The 19,292-nt window shown below is 48.9% G+C and overlaps 1 protein-coding gene and 1 long non-coding RNA gene across 5 annotated transcripts in view; one reads left to right on the forward strand and one right to left on the reverse strand.

Annotated features, from left to right (window-relative positions):
• The window catches only part of LOC135904531 (uncharacterized), a 192,750-nt gene that overhangs the window by 136,079 nt on the left and 37,379 nt on the right, over positions 1-19,292 (reverse strand). Inside the window, exons 1-2 of one of the 2 annotated variants that reach the window (XM_070531579.1) lie at positions 14,021-14,121; positions 8,551-8,745 (exon numbers count right to left, since the gene is read on the reverse strand). In XM_070531579.1, the coding sequence (XP_070387680.1) occupies positions 8,551-8,580 (30 nt within the window). In that variant the 5' untranslated portion in view covers positions 8,581-8,745; positions 14,021-14,121. Of the gene's footprint in view, positions 1-8,550; positions 8,746-14,020; positions 14,122-19,292 lie in introns of those variants that run through there. The other variant, XM_065435344.2, reaches the window with a different exon arrangement.
• LOC135904538 (uncharacterized) overlaps positions 1-19,292 on the forward strand; it is a 245,768-nt gene that overhangs the window by 78,080 nt on the left and 148,396 nt on the right. The gene's annotated exons all lie outside the window — the stretch shown is intronic.

Below are 19,292 nucleotides of genomic sequence, written 5' to 3' on the forward strand. Positions count from 1 at the left end.
GTTGTCTCTCACCATTTGCTTAAGAATGGTGAACTCTTTCTTGATCTGGGGACAGTCTTTGGAAGAGGCGCAGTGATCACCTTGACAGTTCGGGCACTTGAACGTGGTTGCGCTGCAGTTGTCTTCTGAGTGGGGTTCGGCACATCGAGGGCACACGGCCGAATTTCTGCAAACACCCTTCACATGTCCAATCTTCTGACAATTGAAGCATTGCATTGGTCTTGGAATAAATGGTCGAACCTGGTGGCGAAAGTGGCCGACCTTCACGTAGGGTGGAAGGCAGTCGCCTTTGAAGGTTATCTTCACACAACGTGTGTTGCCGAGGCGACTAACATGCACAATCACGTTGTGTTCGCTTGCTGGTTTTATGAGAATTGGGAGGTCCGCATTAGATATTTCATTGTCAATGTCATAGATGACTCCAGTTATTGTGGCACCATTCGTTGGCACGATGGATCGGACCTTGATGTTTCCCAGCTGCGTTACATGTTGTAGTATGGTCAGTGCACTCGGGTTCATCACATCGATTGCCAGGATGTTTCGTCTAGTATTTATCCTAACATCCTTGATCTCATTTGGCACGGTGTTCTCTAGATACACGGAGAGTGCTTGCCTGTTGAGGACGCGCAGGTTGTCGGTAGCGTTCTGTGGCACAAACAGGATGGAGTGAGGCCATCGCTGAGGAGCTGTTTTCACAGTGGTCGAGCTGGACGCCGAAGATGAGTTGATAATTCTTCGTTTGGCCTTGCGGTACTGGACAAGTCGAAAGCTGTCCTCCGAGGACTCGTCACCTGATGCGCAGTACAGCTCCGTGTCCTCGCTACCACTCGACGTACTTCCTCGCTTCCTCGAACCGATGTCCGCGGGTGAACGGGAACCGGGAGGATCCTCGGGGTGTTGTACATCCATCACCGCGATGGAGGGGGCGGTAGACCCCACAGGTGCAGTAAGAAGTCCAGAAAAACACAGAGACGGGCGAGATGTGTTCCGCAAGAGAAGCACTTCGTCTTCCTCTTCATTGCTCCAAATTGTTAACGTGCGCTCGTTGCAAAAAAAAGAAAGGAAAATGCAAAAGAACGCCCGCATCTCGTGCATCTCGTGCAAAATTAATCCGGAGTCCCCCCCCCCCCCCCCCCCTACGGCGTGCCTCATCATCAATTTGTGCTTTTGGCACGCAAAACTCCAGGATTCAGCTGAATTCTTCTGCCATTCCAGTTCATCTTAGAGCTTCCCCAGAGAAAGTGGTGGCATTAAAATCGCCAGTCATCACCCAAGGCTGTCATACGCACGTACTGGTTTTCATGGTCAGGTGGCATTGGATGATAGACATACGCAAGATCACGTCGTACGAATACGATTATCTTGCTGAATTCTCTGCGTGTGTCGGACATGAAGCACTCTTACCCGGACAGTCTAATGTGAGCTTATAACGGCTCGCAGATGAAGATAATGGGGAACTAATTCATGCAGACATGCGTGACTTAAGTCCTCTGGCGTTCCGCTGAAATATAAATGCGTTCCGGACTTCGTCACGAAACGACAGCTTCTGGCGAGCGTTGATTTCAACCAGGGACGACAAGCACTGGACTCAAGGTGTGCAGCACCTGTAGCTGCTTTGCGCAGACGAAGTTTTCATGTTAAGTATAACGCGAATGGCGTTCATAAGAGGCCGTAAAATGTTGATGACCTGGTGATCATCAGCCAACGTCGCTTCAACAGTTGCTGCAGATGTCGAGGTCAGTACGTTTTGAGGTAACTCAGCCGTGCTTGCGCCCTCGGTAGCTCAGGCCATTCTTATAATATATAATATTTGGGGTTTTACGTGCCAAAACCACTTTCTGATTATGAGGCACGCCGTAGTGGAGGACTCCGGAAATTTTGACCACCTGGGGTTCTTTAACGTGCACCTAAATCTAAGCACACGGGTGTTTTCGCATTTCGCCCCCATCGAAATGCGGCCGCCGTGGCCGGGATTCGATCCCGCGACCTCGTGCTCAGCAGCCCAACACCATAGCCACTGAGCAACCACGGTGGGTCGGCCATTCTTCAGGACGGGCGAGTCTTCCTACTTTGTTTTCCTTGTATCCGCCTCGCTGGTGATGTGCGTCGATGTTGCAACCCCTCTGACGGAAGATGGTGTGTCACTATCTACAGCTACGGTTTCTTTATGAACGTCTTCGGTGTCGATGCCCACGTCGCCGAAGAGTGGCAACAGCCCCTCGATGTGTTGAATTGTCCCGCACAATTCGTTTGAGAATCGCGAATTCTTTCCGCACTCTCGGGCAATCGTTTGATGAGGCCTTGTGGAGCCGCGTAAAAGATGCACGACTGCAGCCACGACGAAATGCAACGCCAAAGGCAGAGGATTGGAATGATACCAAGCCTCTGCCTTTCGTGTTATTTTTCGTGCTTCCCCAGAGTATATGATGAGCGTTAATATCCCCTATGATAATCCATCGATCAGGAGATGGGGATAGGATTTCTCGTAACCTTTTGTAATTAAATCTGCTTGATGGAGATAGCTGGGCACCCATAACAGGGACTATCTTTTCTTCGTTACTGTTAAGCATGTGTATTGGTTATCGTCATGAGGTGGCACAGGCTGAAGAATCTAGGCGAAGTCACGGCAAATAAGCACCATAACCTTGCTCCTTTCACCAGTAGTTGACGACGCAAACGTTCCATAGCCTGATAACCTGATTGTGTTCGACAGGTTTCGCTCGCAGATGATTAGGATGTTGGGAAACCTATATGCGTACACGAACCGTAGGAAATCGGCGATGCGCGATCGGAGTTCCCGGGCGTTGAAATGGAAAATTGCTGCTTTTCGGACTTCCTCCCGAAACGTAGTTGCTGCTGAACCATGGTTTACTCAAGCGTTCCCAGCACCGGACTTAGTGTGCGAAGTACTTAGAGTACACGTCTGGATGGCCTTGTGTGCATATTGTTCAACAACATGCCAATGGCATTCATTAAAGATCGCAGTAGAGATAACACTTGCGGATTGTATGTCCCACCGATTGCGCAGATTGTCAGTCGAGTTTTGTGGCATAAACATGAGGGTAGGAGGTCATTATTGAGGCGCAGCTTTTACGGTGAACGAACTTGACACCGAGGATGCGTTGACGATGCTTCACTTGAGTTCGTGGTGCAACGCAAGTTGAACCCCATTGTGAATATAGAGAGGATGTTAGGGGAAAGGAAATGGAGGAGGGGGGCTGTCGAGCATGGCAGATAATTATGTGACGTGATTAAATGAGGAAATTTGCAGGCACAACGTGGAATCAGCTAGCGCAGGTTAGTGGTAATTGGATATCACTGGGAGAAACCTTCGTCCTGTAGTGGATATAAATATGTACTGATGACGCTTTACAACATCCAAATTTTGTCTGGAATTTTAACGCACTGTTATTCTAGAGCCACCGTTCGCTTCGTGCTCGTATTCGCATGTTTACAGAACGGTGTCTGTCGCCTCTTGGATACCACCGCACCCACCTTGTCCTCGTACTGTATGTGTAGTGACTCCTCCGAATAAAGTGAGTCAGTGTCGCAAGATCGACGACTTGAACCGATTTAATCCGAAACCGGCGAGAATGTTGTGCAGCATTCTGACGTGCACTTGAACGTGCGTTCTTTCGAAGCTGGTAAATTTATGGAAACGTTGGCGCTCGTCGTTGTGGTGATGTTGACTGATTAGCCTTGACGTCTATGAGTTGCCACTTGGGCTATGACAGACAGCGTAGTTTGGCACTAGCAACCTATGATTCATTACCGCTCTCCGAAATTGATGTCTATGCGCCTTTGTGCATTTCAACTCTGTGGGAATGCATCCGCCTGAACCTGCAAAACAAACTCTTGACCTGTTGCGAGGCATCACCGTGTTTTATCAGCTGAGGAGAACGTAAGAAGTGGTGAACGCTGATGAGGTGTCAAAGTGGGATAGACGTAGAAGCTCGTACGTGCGGTTGTAACGTAGTGTCGAAACCCGCGGCTTCTTTCTGTATTTCTTCTTCACGGCTACTTGCACAGCTCCCCGTGCCCTCGACAGGGATTGTGTGCGAAGAGAGCGCGCGTTTCGTCGTCGGTTGGCGCTCGACGCCATCGTCGACCAGCCCGTTGTAGATAGCACCGGCATTAGAGCCGCGCCTGCAACCATGTGCAGCGTGATCATATACCATACCGATGAACGTGCAGGCGCTGGTGGCCTAGCATTGAGGCCATGTGAACTAGTTATTATGCACCTTTACTTTTTTCTTTCCGTAATTAGTATTGAAATAAAAATATATAGTGACTTTGTAATATGGCGGTGGTGATAATGTTGCGACAGGAAGGGTTAATAAAGTGGAAAGTTGGGCGAGTTGGTATACATTCATAATGGTAACAGCGCGAACAAGACGGCGACGGAGTGAAAGGACACAGGACGAGCGCTGACTCACACAGCTGCAGGCCGACGTTAGCCTAGCAGACCTGGCCGGCAACTGCTCCTGAGGAGCGTCTTTTTCTGCGCCAAATATGTCACAATGTGTCCATCAGACCTGTGTCTCAGAGAAACGTGAGAATACGTGACACTTCCACTGCAACTCTTTTGACGGCGGTGCCGTGGACGGGCGAGCGCGGTTGCGCTTGACGGTGCTGTCGCAGACGGCCGCCAAAGGAAGCTGCTTGCTGTTGGGTGTACAGTGACTTGCCGTAAAGAGAGAGAATGTAGAGGAAAGGCAGGGAGGTTAACCAGATATGAGTCTCCGGTTTGCTACCCTACTCTGGGGATGGGGGATAGGGGTTAGAAAGATGACAGAGAGGAAAACGCTAAAAAAAAGGAAAAAAAAAGAACACGCACACATGGAGGCACACACACAAAAGGCGTTCCAGTTAAAGTCGTCCACTCAGGCCGGTAGATCGCAAAAAGCGCAAAAGCGCTTGCACGGCCTTCTTCTGTGACGGTATGTCCTTTCGATGTTGTAGAGTTATTTTTTCGGATAGCGCTTGGTCGTCCAGTTTGTCAAGTTCGTGGCGAAGGCATGCCCTCTGTGTACTGTACTGCGGGCAGGCACACAGAATATGGCCAATTGATTCTTCATGGCCGCAGTGGTCACAGGTTGGGCTGTCGGTCATCCCTATGCGGAATGCATAGGCTTTAGTAAAGGCAACGCCCAACCAAAGTCGATATAAAAGCGTGGCGTCTCTACGGCGAAGCTGTGAAGGCGCTCGAAGACTTAATGTTGGATCAAGTGAGTACAGTCGGGTGTTTCTTAAATGTGGCTCATTCCATTGCGACGTGGTGCACTGCCGAGCAAGTAGGCGGAGCTTCCGTGCTGCGTCAGTTCTAGAATGAGGAATCGGGACGCAGCGCTCCTCAGTATGGGCTGAGCGGGCAGCGTGATCCGCCCGTTCATTGCCGATAATCCCGCAGTGACTTGGAAGCCACTGAAAGGTTATCTCATGGCCTGCTTCACTTATATGTTGCAAAGTCTCTATAATATGGAATATTAGTTGTTCGTGTGGTCCACGTCGTAAAGGTGACAGTAGAGACTGCAGTGCCGCCTTCGAATCGCAGAATATTGTCCATTTATGTGGTGGTTCATCACCAATGTGATGAAGCGCAGTAAAGAGCGCTGCGAGCTCTGCTGCCGTCGATGTTGTCGCGTGGGTCGTCTTAAACTTGATTGTTGTAGCTTTCGCTGGTATGACGATTGCCGCCGCGGTGCTACTTGGAAGGACAGATCCATCAGTGTAAATATGCGTAGAATCACGGTAGTTCTCGTACAAATGTAGTAGCGTGAGCTGTCTAAGGGCTGGCGATGATAGATCAGCTTTTTTCGAGATACCAGGTATTGTGAGGTTGATTTTTGGCTGAGCGAGGCACCATGGAGGAATCGAAGGTCTCGCAGCCGGGGTAAAACAAGCTGGCAATGATTCGTCATATGCGGTTATCGTCCGGCTGAAAGATGTGTGTGGTCTGTCCGCTGTTAGGGAGGCCAAGTGGTGACGAGGAGTCCTGGTCAGATGCCTTATATGGGTCCTGAGTACTTCAATTTCAATGTGGGTCTTGACAAGGTGATCTCCAGCGATTGCTATCGTAGCCACTGTTGAAGCACTCTGAGGCAGGCCTAGACAGATCCGGAGCACTTGACCCTGAAGACTTTGTATTGTGCGTAGATTTGTTTTACCAGTGTTGTTTATTGCTGGCAAGCTGTATCGCAGAAATCCTAGGAAAAGCACCCTGTACAGTTGCAACATCGCACTTGGCGACATTCCCCAGGTCTTGCCAGCGAAAAACTTGAACAAGTGGCAGATGCCTGTCAACCGTTTTTTCATGTATGATACGTGTGGGCTCCATGACAAGTCCCTGTCGATTATGACACCTAGGAACTTGTACGATCGGACCCGTCGTATTATTTGGCCATTTATCATTACACTGTAGTTGGCCATGTGTTTGCGCGTAAATGGCACTAGTGCGCATTTCTCTGAGGAAATTTCCAGGCCTCGATTACGAAGGTAGAGAACAGTTTGTGTGGCGGCTCTCTGAATTCTCGCTCGCAAATGTAGGCGTGTTACTGCAGACGTCCATATGCAGATGTCATCCGCGTACATTGATAGCCTGACTGTAGTTGGCACGTGCTCAAGGAGAGCAATTAGTGTTAGATTAAATAACACAGGGCTAAGTACACCGCCCTGGGGGACGCCACGGTAGCTATAATGTAGACAAGTATGGCCTTCTTCGGTGCTTACAAAAAAGGATCGCATGGATAAATAACTCCGTATCCATTTAAACATCTGACCACCCACTCCTACCTCTGCGAGAGCAGAGAGAATGGCCTCATGCGTAACGTTGTCATACGCCCCTTTAACGTCGAGGAATAAAGACGCGCAGAGACGCTTACGGCATTTCTCATGTTGAATGTAGGTGACCAGGTCGACGACGTTATCGATCGATGATCGACCGCGTCGGAAGCCCGCCATGGCATCTGGGTAGGTGTTGTGGTACTCCAAGTACCACTCCAGGCGTCCTAGGACCATCCTCTCCATTACTTTGCCCACACAGCTCGCCAACGCGATCGGGCGATATGATGAGAGCTCCAACGGCGACTTGCCAGGCTTCAGCAGTGGAACAAGGCGACTTGTCTTCCAGGTTGTTGGTAGCGTGCCATTTCTCCAAGATTCATTGTAAACCTCAAGAAGAACACCTCTCGCTCGCTCCCCCAGGTGACACAGAGCTCGGTAGGAAATTCCGTCTGGTCCTGGCGCTGATGTGCGGCTACACAAAGCTAATGCTGCCTTAAGTTCGTGGATCGAGAATGGTAGATCCAACCGGTGATCACGTGGTGGCGGACAGCTGATCGAAGGCGATGGAATGTTGGTAGCTGTGAGTTGGCCGGATAATCTGGCGCAGAAATCCTCTGCCACGTCAATCTCCGATCTCTTTTGAGAGAGGGCAAGTGCCTTGAATGGGAATCGGTGTACGGGAAGTGTCCGCAGTCCGCGCACCGTTCTCCATAGTTGCGATAAAGGCTTGCGTGGATCTAGCGACTCACAGAAGGCAGCCCAACGTTGCGATTCGAGCTTGTCTAATCGGCGCTGTATCTTCTTTTGCGTGCGCCTGGCGGTCCGTAGATCGTCCATTGTTTTCGTACGTCGGTACCTTCGTTCAGCACGTCGTCGGATTGCTCGAAGTCTTTCTAGTTCCACGTCAAATTCGTTCAGTTTCGAAGAGCATGTGAGAGTGCGCATAGTGTCTTGCACCGCGCTCTTAATTGCCGTAAAAATATAGCCTCAACTACATATGCACGATGGGCGTTTATACAATAAGTTGACCACGCTTCCCTCATTCCTCGTCTTTTAATCCGAGCTTTGCTTCCTCCTCTTCTCAAACGACGCCGTGAGTTAAGCGTGCTGCCACTTCGATTGCGTTCTTATTTTAGCGTAAGAGCGTTTTTGGTAAGAAATTGTGCACGAATGGCGCGGCTCAGTGAATTCCGCCATTGGACCTATAGTTTACTACCGATCGAGCGGAGTGACACCTTTCTACAACCAAGCTGTCACAGCGCATTCCGTTTGTGTTCCCTGCCAAAATAAAGTCAACGACGCGTACTGGAAGCGCGAGGGTGCCCAAGTAATACGTGATCCGATGCAAACCTGTTCCAGCAAGTTGTAAAATAGGAAGCAGTTATCGCGTAGGAAGTGTCGCAAATTAAAAAACAACTGCCTCACAAAACGCGCGGAGTGAGACCTTTACGACCGCGCTACTTGCACTGCTTCCGCAGCGTAGCCTGCTATATATAATAAACAATGCATAATAATATTTCTATTTCGATTTGCTTTTCAGGGGTGCCGCAGCATGACTGAGCTTGTCTCAATACACACTTGTGTGTGTGTTTTTTTTTTCGTGAGTCGGGTCGAGAAATTGCTGAGCGTCTCTAGTTTTGCGCACGTCTCTGGGGATCCTTTGACGTGGCTTCAAAGTGTACAGCGAAGTTGTCTCGAGCCTCTGCAAACTCTCGAACGAAAAAAATAAGAAGAAAGAGCCGAGGAGGAGGGGCGCATATAACTCACGGCGATGAAGGCCAGTCCGTCGAGTCGCATGCCTTGCAGGGTCGGCGCTCGTTGTGCGTGCGGAGCTGGTCAAGCCTCACGACCGGACTGAGGCCGCCCGGGAGACGCTGCTGCTGCGCTGCCTCTGGGCGACGGTTCCGCTGCTGCGGGGGCCACAGCTGCAGGCCGGCGTCGGCCAAGGCATGGGACGGGCCGCTGCGAGGCGCAGCACACGGCTCGCATCACGTACATCGTCACTGTCCGGGTCACTCATATAATGATTCGACACGCTACGTTAAGTGGCGTATCACCACTTTCGAGTCTACATCGATATTTATTGGCTCTGTGCAAGAGTAAACCGCATTGCAGGCGTAGCATTGTGTGCTGTGCGCGATCTATTTTTTATTATTTCGTACAACCTACCCTCAAAGTACTGATGTTGTGCGCGTGTTTGCACTTTTTCTCTCTAAGCCTCGAGCTAGAGGTGTGACATTGCATCATCCACTACTTGTTTATTTTTCAGTTTTCGTTCTACGTCTATCGGTATTTCTTTCGGGTAATTTTCATCACTCATGGCTTCGTAGCCCATATAACGAAATGGAATGGCAGGAAGCACATGCTTCCAAATTCTACCTGAACCACCAGCTAAATGTACGCTGTAAACCACGGTGGACTATCAGCTCATGTTATCTACAACTAGCAAATGATATAATTACAAACCTACTTCACCGAAACACTCGATTAAGATAAACAAAACAGAGAACATTCATCTCGGGGAACTACGGCCCCACAGGGTTGGATGAGCTATTGCACACGGTACGCGCTCGCTGAGTAAAACACGATTTCGAGCAGCAAAAAAAGCGCAACTTCCTTAGTCGAGCGGGTGGCGGATCACAGCGGGATCCTAAACCTATGCGCGCCTCAGAAGCAGGCACGGTATTGTTTTATTTTTGATGCCGTGACTGTGCAGACAGAGACTTCTGGTAACACGCGCTGTGACTGGACTCTCGCATGTAGCCCTCACATCGCGCCCTGACTGTATATATTTGTATACCAGGTTACGCCTGAGTTAAGCGATGTTCTATTTCTCTGCTAGTTTACATTGCTGGTTTTTGTTTCTTCACTTGTTCGATTCCTTAGTCGCAGGAGTCTGTTATTGATCATTGATATAGGAGGCTGTTCGCTGGCCTATTTTTCACGGTCTCATCGCTTAATAAACTACGACGAGAGCACAGATTTTAGACTCACTTAGCTTTCTAAGCGCATAACACACAACCATGGCCAACGTTGGTCTCGTGTTCAAACCCCAGGCCAGGATAAGTTTTTCTGCGAATAAAAACTTGCCTATATACGCTGCTCCTTGTCTATATAAATAGCAGAAAAAAAAAGAAAAGCGCCGATCTTGCTGAAACATGTGATATCCGTGAGTGGCAGACTTCGGATAACAACGAAAGCAGATCACATGGATATTCTGATTCGGTGGGTATCGTTATGCTGCGACTACAATTACAGACCCACTTGAACGGACATCAAGGGACGTCCTGGTACGTAATCAGTTATTAAAAATTGTTCCTGTAAGTTCATTCATCGCGCTTGCTCTTCTACACTGAGACATAATTAGCAAGTCAGAAGCGCTATACGTGACTCAGTGTTTGACCAACTGGCGGGATTATTTCATGCAGCTATTCTTTCGAACTGCGCATCTTTTCTTGTTGTTGTTGTTGTTGTTGTTGTTGTTGTTTTTGTTGGCTGAAGACTTTCCTAAGAGCCACGTTTATTGTCGAAAAATTTACGCCATACTTTTGGGCCAGTTTCAGAAGAATTGCTTATTATAACACCGACTTGTAATGCCAAGAGAAAATAACCCATCACTGCGAAGTAGTGATGAGTTATTGTCTCTTGGTATTACAAGTCGGTGTTATAATAAGCGATTGTTCTGAAACTGGCCCCAAAGTACGGCGTAAATGTTTCGTTTAGATGCTTATCTCATTATCTTGGAGCTTTAACCTTTTCATTTCTTTCCTTTTTTATTTTTGGTGACCTGGTATTCACATAGCCCCTTACGTCCTCTAGGCTGTCAAAAGTATATACGCGCGTCGCAAAGAAGGGTCACGCAGAATTTTGTAGAGCGTAAACGTACACCGCCGCCAGCACTGCGACGCAAAGCTGCATCTCGCTACGTTGTAATACAACCGAAATGTCCACGCGTCAAGCTAGAAACATCTAATATCTAGGATGAACATGAAGAAGAGGAGAAATAAAGATATGTGATCGAGAGTGTTTATCTGTCATTCCTTGGCTGACGCCTCCCCTGAAGCCGCTGCACATTTTTAGCGTATGAAGGCCTAATCGGGATCTGAATGTACACTTACGCATCACACTGGAAGTACGCAAGCAGTGCACAGTAATGCCGCTTCCACCTAAAGAACGATGCGGCGATACATCGATGCGAAAACCGTATTAAGTAGTAGTCGAAGTTCAAGGAAAATGGGATCTTGCGTCCTTTCCTGTTTATTTCTTTTAATTGTCATTAGCTCTTCCTTTGTCCTTCAATTGGTCCATTTTATATTTTGCTTTAAGCAATTGAACGAAGTGAAACGGAGTAGCAGCAACCAAGTGCTTCCAACCTGATCGCCACCTATACAGAAATCGAACACACATTCGATGCAGCGAGCAGAGCGGTGGTTGCTGTGGAGCGCGCCTATATTTCAGCTTTGGAACAGCGCCAGTTTAGCGCACATGGCACACGTAACTCATCCGCTCGATTTCGTGAAGCTTTAGGACAACTACTCGCAAATTAGCGCGATGAATCATTTGCGAGATGAACGAAGTAGCTATAATAATAAGGAATAATTTCTTCAAGGCATTCGAGTTCAACTATCGCTACAGCGCGTAAAGTCCACGTGCAGGTAAACGGAAGGAACGTGAAGAACGGAGCATGGAAGTGATCGACGGTTCCAGTATGTTGCAAGCAACTTTTTCTGCAAGAAACTTTTACTTTCAAAGGCATCTAAAGTTGCATACATAGCTAAATTCGGCTCTTTTAAGCGAAAAATTTCGCTTTATTGTTGTTTGCTCTAAACTTGCGGGTAGAAACTCACGATATTTCAAAAATATATAAAGGAAAGAAGAATCCAAGATAATAATCGGCATTGTAGACTACAACTGACTTGTCCTAGCACAATCAGAATATAAGAGAACATTTTATGACCACAATACAGCACGTGGTAATAAATGATTTGGATAAGCAGCTCGTATTTCCTGCTCAACTGGTTGAGCCGGATCCTCACGACGGAACAGATCTCTCTCTGATTCTATTAGTAGAAGAGTCATCAAATGTATGCAGATAAAAACACGACTTTCACTGTACTTACTACTTGTAGCTACCGTGTTCAATCAGTTTACGACGGTCGCCTATGGAGACGCTCCTCCAGCTTACGCTGTGACTGTGCTGCGTGTGCCGCGGAAGCCTGTGGCTTTTTTTTATATTTCATCTTCCTGCCCCCCTGCCTACTCCTTTCATTTTTATAGCGGTAGCATATTTTCAAGCTGCCCTGTCTTTCTGTTTGGTTTTGTCTGAAGGCACAGAAAAATGATATAAAGGTAATCATGCGCTTTATTGAAGTGATTATTATAGTGAACGCCACAGCGTGTTTGCTTTATTATCGTCACTCTGCACCTTCTAGTGTCATTTATTGGCTAAAGGCTGCTAATCCTGTGTCAAGAAGCTTAACAGTGCGCCTTTTTCCTGTGGCTGCCTTCAAGTGCACCGGCCTGAGTGGCCCTTTATAGCGCTCCTGTAAATCCCTCTCACGTGCGCTCAGTACTCATTCTTTTCCTCGTTATATTACCCCTTTCCCTTCGCCCCAGTGTAGGGTAACAACCCGGTTGTATGCTTGGTAGACCTGCTTGCCGTTACTCTCCCTCGATTTCTCTCTCTACGCTTTTATTAACATGCGTATTTACAGAACTTAGTTATAAAGTCTTTGCTGCGTTATAGTAGAATATCCCTAGAGCCTAAAACATCGCTATAACGCAGCAGGAAAGATAAGAATAAGGGCCTAAATACCCATGTTATTAGAAGGGCATGGCCTGTAGATGTTGCTAACTGAAATTTGTTGAAATCCGGGTGGCCTTCTGAAATTACATGTTTAGAAATACTGCCCATTGGGTTACGCTGGTGCAATGCGGTGAAGTTCTATGGATGGCTGCGGGGTCAATGTCCAAAATTTCTGGGTATAAGGTCTACGGGAACTGACAGACGCGCATTCAAAATTCACAAAAGTTTACACAGACACCTCTGTTCAATAAGGCAGTGAAACCGCTGGGCTTTATTGCTGAATATATACAGTACAGCGTTCTATTCAAATAATTTATAAAGCATCTTCAATATCTGCGGAACTATAAGTATCAGTACGACACTGAAGCGTATTATTAAGAATCTGAAAATACCACATGCTTTTATTCTAGGCGATTTCGGCGAGGCTCTAACTAGGTTTTCCAGCGCCACCACCTGTTCACATCTTTTACGCGTAGTACTTACTATGGTCCATAGCTTCACGCTGCGGCGAGCAACACGCTCGATTCCGATCAAACAATTCAAAGTAAATATTTAAAGCTGGTTAGTGTTGAAGCTGCAGAAAAAGTGAAAATTTCTACCATACAGCATTTCCTCGTCGCGCAATGGCATGGCAAATAAACACGGGCCGTTTGTATTTGTTGCGGACAGCGAATATAACTGAGCCGGATATGCACACACGATCACGAGCTATTGTAATCTTTGCAGTGCTGTATTTATAAACCACTTCCGCGCTGTTTCTTGCTCGATCAGTCGAACTCATCGGTGCCGATCTAATATTCGGTGACCATCGCAACTTACGCCATCTCAGCTCTATCTGCAGTCGATGTAAGGAAGTCACCTTTTCTTTACTGTAGCTTTCCGCCGCAAAAGTGCACCACTTCGAACACGCGAGCAAGCTTCCGAAAGTACCTCTCACTTCACTTTTCTCAGCACACATTTGAACGACATTCGTTGTCTTTCCCGCACTTGTACTCAAAAGATCTTGAGCTTTGAATTTCCTGACGCAGGAGGGAGAATAGTATCAGGCGCTGGCTTAATGAAGACGTTATTTTTTTTTGTACTCGCCGTCACAGAGGCAGCAAGCTACGGTTTGTGAAACTGAGAAAAGCATATGCTAAGTATTGAACTGCTCCGGTGGACTACTCCACTGTATCATGTTCTGAATTTTTTCTTCTTCCTAAATAACACTAGGAAACGGGGGTAATGCTGGCTACCCCTTTTCGCTTATCCAATGAATGCGTAAGGCCAGCTAAAAGAATATGTGAAAAGAAAAAGTCATTGCGATGCCGGGGGCGCCAACGTTTTCCGTAATATTGTTTTCTCTAATAAATTGCAAGAGCGAGTCGCACACTGGAGCGACTGAAATGAGTTGCACCGTTTTCCGACGACCCCCGTCACAAGTGGACCTACCGTGGGTAGCCGCCGCGAAGAAGTTGCGCCCTCTCCGAGCTTCGTTGACACCGGGGCCGTCAGTCGGGCGCCACGAGGGCAGCAACGGCCTCGAGTGTCTCTACCGCACAAGCGCGCACACTTGCAACCACGTCGTCCGGGGCGAGCAAGGGGAGCAACAGGTCTCCTCCTTCGCGTCCAGCTGTTCAAGGAGCGGGTGGTGCGCGCTCGACGCCGCCGCAAAAAGGATTTCGCGGGAGTCGGAGAGAGCACGAAGGGGAGAGCGCGCTCTGCGGTCTCTCGCTAAAGTGCGGGCCCCCGACAGTGCGGCGCTGGGCGGCGGGGCATCCTTTTTGCTATCCGCGAGTGGGATGCTCCCGGCGCTCCCGCGCCTCCCGAGGACCGACCGCCGAGGAGGAGGGCGCGGCGGGGGAGGAGGCGCGCTGGAGCGCATGCGCCCCGTGCACGCGCCGGCGCGCGTACGAGCGCGCGCGCCGGTGCTCGCGCGCTGCGCCAGGTTCGCTCCGTGGAGTTCGCCCCCGCAGGACCCGCGCGGGCTTTGCGGGGCCATTTACGCGGTGCGCCGGGTTATCTTTCTCCCGCCTAAATGCTACGGTCGCTGTAAAGTCTGATTATTCGTATTACGAAACGCGTCGCAAACGCTATCGACGGGATGAGCGTATCGAATTCGTGGGACAATCCCTTAATTTCATGCGATTTTCTCGAAAAACAAAATTGCGGCAGGGTGCTGGTTTATTAGTAATCACAGAAACGATCGACATTCCAGGCACCCGATTTTAGTGGAACATTTGGTTGAAGCAACTTTATCGATTTTTTTAAAAGTGCAGTTGAAGTATATACCGGCGTCACCCGTAAGTTTTTCTCCATTAGTTGGCCCTCAATGACTGATCCGCGCCGGCTTCTCTGCAGCGTTGCAATTTTGTCACGGTCGGAGGTGTTTTGGCGTGGCACGACGTCACACGACAGGCTGGTGTGAATGACTTGGTGGCGCGGTGCCTTGACGTTGCACCCCTTCGCTTCGCCCATTTCGGTGCTGCTTTCTTTGTCTTTTCGAGCACGTCATGCCGGACGCGGTGCTGCGAGGAATTCGCGACGTGTCGCGTGCAGGAGGGTTGAGGTGACCTCGCTTTCGGATGCCGCGTTTATGGCGCCTTTCCAGCCGTCCTAATTGCGGGAGCCGTTAGGCAGACGGAAAACGAGGCTGTTCGCGTCCGCGCAGTGAGCGTAGCTGCGTTTACATGCAGAGCAATCCAGTCACAGCGAGTGAGCTTCGTTCTGTACAGCGCTTGCATTCTGAGCTTCTGTAATCTCTTGTGACTGATGCTAGAGAAGGAGGCACGAGTAAGCAAACACTAATGCGATTGTTGCAAGTTTACAAAGTTTGTCTTTGATGAAAGCGAGAAACTTTTGAAAATGTTGCAAGCACTCGCCTCACAGATGGTTGCACAGCCGCTGCAGTCTTGAGAACATATGAAGAACATGCGTTACAGGTTTACCTGCGCTCATTTTCTGGGGGTTACTTATAAAATCCAGCACATCCTGGGAATTTCCTCAAGCCCAGAACAACACAGGGCGTGTTACAAGCGGTGACGTCTTGTTCGAGAAACAATCTTCAGTTAGTAACGTAGAGTTCATTTCTCTTCGTAATCATAAAAACCGCAATACTCAGATTTCACTGGTCTAACTTATGTTTCTGCGTACATAGCATGACTTGCAGTGCGAAATGTGATGTTATTTTGGAGCTCAGTGGTAATTTTTTCTAGCTTTTAATTCGATTCAGCTTAAGGTGACGTTGTGAAAAAAATATGAGGCATCAGAAAACACCCTTCGTAGCACCTGCGACTAATAAGTGCGCCGCAATACACGAACGCCAATTGAATGAACATCTTTGGAAAATGCAATTTCACACCTGCCAAAGTAACCTTGACTCTCCACGCTGCGCCGTCGCACGGAAGGGCGTTGCTACAGCGCCCTTCTCAGTTTGTTTTCAGCGACGAGGCGGAAGGCCGCAAGGACAGCATGCAGCTACCCCGAACAGGCTGCCTGCGAGACACTCGGAACTCACCCCAAACAAAGACAACCCGATACACTGAAGTGCACGTCCTTAAGTCGTCTCGTTTTTCGCCCACTATTAGACGAGCGAGACATTTGAACTTCCCTCGGCGGAGCGTCCTTCGTGCGCGGACTCACTTCCGCCATTTCGAGAGGGCATGGCCGGCTCCTCAGGCTGTCAATTCAACGACTGCTCGCAATTCACAGAGCCTATGTTTTTCCGCGGGGACAGGTTTTGAAGCGCTGCCGACAGCAACGCCGTCGTGCGCGTCGTGCCTGTGTATGCGCAGGGAGAGAGGGAGGCGCCCGGCGGGGCGCGTGCCGCGCTTAGCAAAATGATGGAAGCAAGAAGGGCGTAGAGGAAGGCGTAGTCTACGTCGGAGCGCCGAAATCGGCCCTGCCGCCGAAAAGCCGGACGCCTTGAAACACTCGTATGTAAAGAGGGAGAACGAATGACCCTGGCCTCACGTCGAAGCGAGAACACAAGGCGAAACGAAACAACTGTTAAATGAAATGTTCATCGCGAACGGCGATGAAGACAGCTGCCTCTTGGTTGACTGACACCGTGCGTGGCAGATGTCTTGGCGGGACCGAGACTCTGCGTCTCTCGACTGCCGGGCCGTTGAACGAACGACGGCCCAAAAAAGGACGTTGAACCTGGTCGCGAGGTATTCGGGCCTTCGGCCGCTGTAGTCATCGCTACATACCGCGCTCCCGGTGGCCCTTTCCCGCCTGCATTAACGCCACTGCGAGGCTCGTTGGCGCCGCCGTTTCGAAATCCTGGACGCTGAGCATGGCACACCTGCAACGGAATCTGGACGTATACGGGAATGAAACGCCGGCGGAAAATAAGCTGCGCCCGCATGGCTTCTTTGAAGGCACATCCAAGCTAACGCATTTATCCGCTCACACTATGATACGACAAGAAGGGCTAGAGTGAATGGGGGAGTGAGGTCTATTTTACTTCTTTGAGCTGCATTGATTTTGTCTTGCCACTGTTCCTTACCACTCGAGCTTACCACTGTTGTCGAAAAGAAAAGTGTACAATCATTGCATTGTGCCGGTGCTAACATATGGGGCAGAAACTTGCAGGTTAACAAGTACGCTGGAGAAAAATTTAAGGATCGGGCAAAGAGCGATGTAACGAAAAAATGTTAGGCGTTAAGCGTTAAAAAATGTTAGAATGTTAAGCGTTAACAGGCATCACGCTGCAGTCACGTGCAGTGAGGCCGGACTGGGCGTGCATACGAACAACGCCAAAAAATGTGCTTTGTGCCTCCTTGTTCAAGAATGGCTTTTAAAAATTAACGATTCAATATTTAACTGCAATTATGTCCAGAAGAATACATAAAAATGCAATTAGTGAAGTTTTGCATGCTAACAGAATACTGTAGTTTCGCGTACTTCCTGTCCCACGTACTTCCCATCTCTTCAAGTAATCCACCGAAGATTGTGCTGACTGCCACGGATGGTACTAAATATTCTCAGCATTTTTAAAAGCACATCTGCTGCACTAAGTGTGGTCTCGTTCAATGGCGATGCGCGTGCTGACTGAGAACAGCACGCTGGGCTCGATCGATTATGCTTTCTTCAGTAATGTGCTTTGCAGACTGCATATTTGCCAGTCATCTGTCTGACTTCGGCAGTTGTACAGTCTCCTGCTATGTTCATGGCGGTGCGCGCTTACTGGTTCTGCGTAGTGAAACAAAAACAACTGAGAACAAACAGTACGAATGTGTAAGAAGACAATGGAGCCTATTTTGACACCGCAGACTCACCACTGTGCTTTTACGACGTTGAAAGCGTCTCACGGCGGGGGAAAAAAAGAAAGAAAGAAAGTGAAATCACCATCCAGGACGTTAACTTCGAAGGAACACGTCTCTCTTTGTCGTGATTACCTTCTGAGCACATAACGCGCTGCTGTGTTGGCGGCGCCTTTGGCACCCTGGGTAGCGTCGCGTATCATTAAGTATTCAGAGGTAATTCCTGCTGTCCCTTGCTCTAGCTTTAAGAGTACAGCTCTGTTCTCGAAAGCGGGGTGAACAAAATTAACTATACGATGACGCGGAACACGTCAGTGGATAAACTTACGTCCTCTATAAGAAATGCTCCTATGGGGTCGATAACAAGAGTTAGATTGATTTCAAAGCACTTAAACTTTCTAAATCCAAACGAACTTTGACGGTGGGTTCCCGTGGAACTGCTCCAGAAGTGCTCTCTGGAGTCATCGGGCTGGTCCCAGCGACACCGTGGAGACTGGCGTTAACCGGCTTGCGTTGTTTACGCTACGAAATCAGTCTGGTATATAGCGACCTGACTTAACAGGCCTTTTCTCGATTTTTGTCTTCTGCGCCGAATCGGTGATGCTGTGCGCACCTTGAAGCTCAATATTAAGTAACGCTGTCCTAAATTGCCACAAAAAAGAAACAATAAGTCAAAATTCTATTTCTCTATTCTATTCTTTCGATTTTCGTTCATCTTGAGCAAAAAAACAATGTTCACCGGCGGTTTAAGTGAAGAGCGAACTTCCCTTTCTCGAACTCGGCGTCCAAACCGCAACTCCGTTACGACAGTGTGACGTCACATATTTAAAATATGATTTGGCTTATTTGGACCACTTTAGTTTCGAAAAGTTATCAACACTGTATCGGTTCAGTTCTTGGTTTACTAAAAGCGAAGCTTCGTGCGCCTCGCCTGGCATCGCGACCGTCGGTGCTGTGGCCTGGCTGTTCTCTTGCCGAATGGGCCAACCAATCATGGCGCAGTACGCGCGCCGCGCGCCGCTGGGTTTCTTGCACCACCGCCAGATGGCGCTCGGCTCCACGCATCCGTGCGGGGAAGCGGAATGCAGTCATAATGAAACATAGAGCACTTGGGGCCACAGTGAGTGTGAGGTGGTGTGTGAAATCTGGAAATGAGTAATGGTGCCAGCGTAAACGTTCACAAATGCCATCATGTGTTTAAAATTGCAATGGGTCATATTTTCTGTGTCGGTGGAGCACAAAGGACACGGCGCTTATCGCTCTTTCACCCGCCGTGGTTGCTCAGTGGCTATGGTGTTGGGCTGCTGAGCACGAGGTCGCGGGATCGAATCCCGGCCACGGCGGCCGCATTTCGATGGGGGCGAAATGCGAAAACACCCGTGTGCTTAGATTTAGGTGCACGTTAAAGAACCCCAGGTGGTCAAAATTTCCGGAGTCCTCCACTACGGCGTGCCTCA

Source organism: Dermacentor albipictus, chromosome 1 (genome assembly GCF_038994185.2).
Source record: "Dermacentor albipictus isolate Rhodes 1998 colony chromosome 1, USDA_Dalb.pri_finalv2, whole genome shotgun sequence".
Lineage (NCBI taxonomy): Eukaryota > Metazoa > Arthropoda > Arachnida > Ixodida > Ixodidae > Dermacentor > Dermacentor albipictus.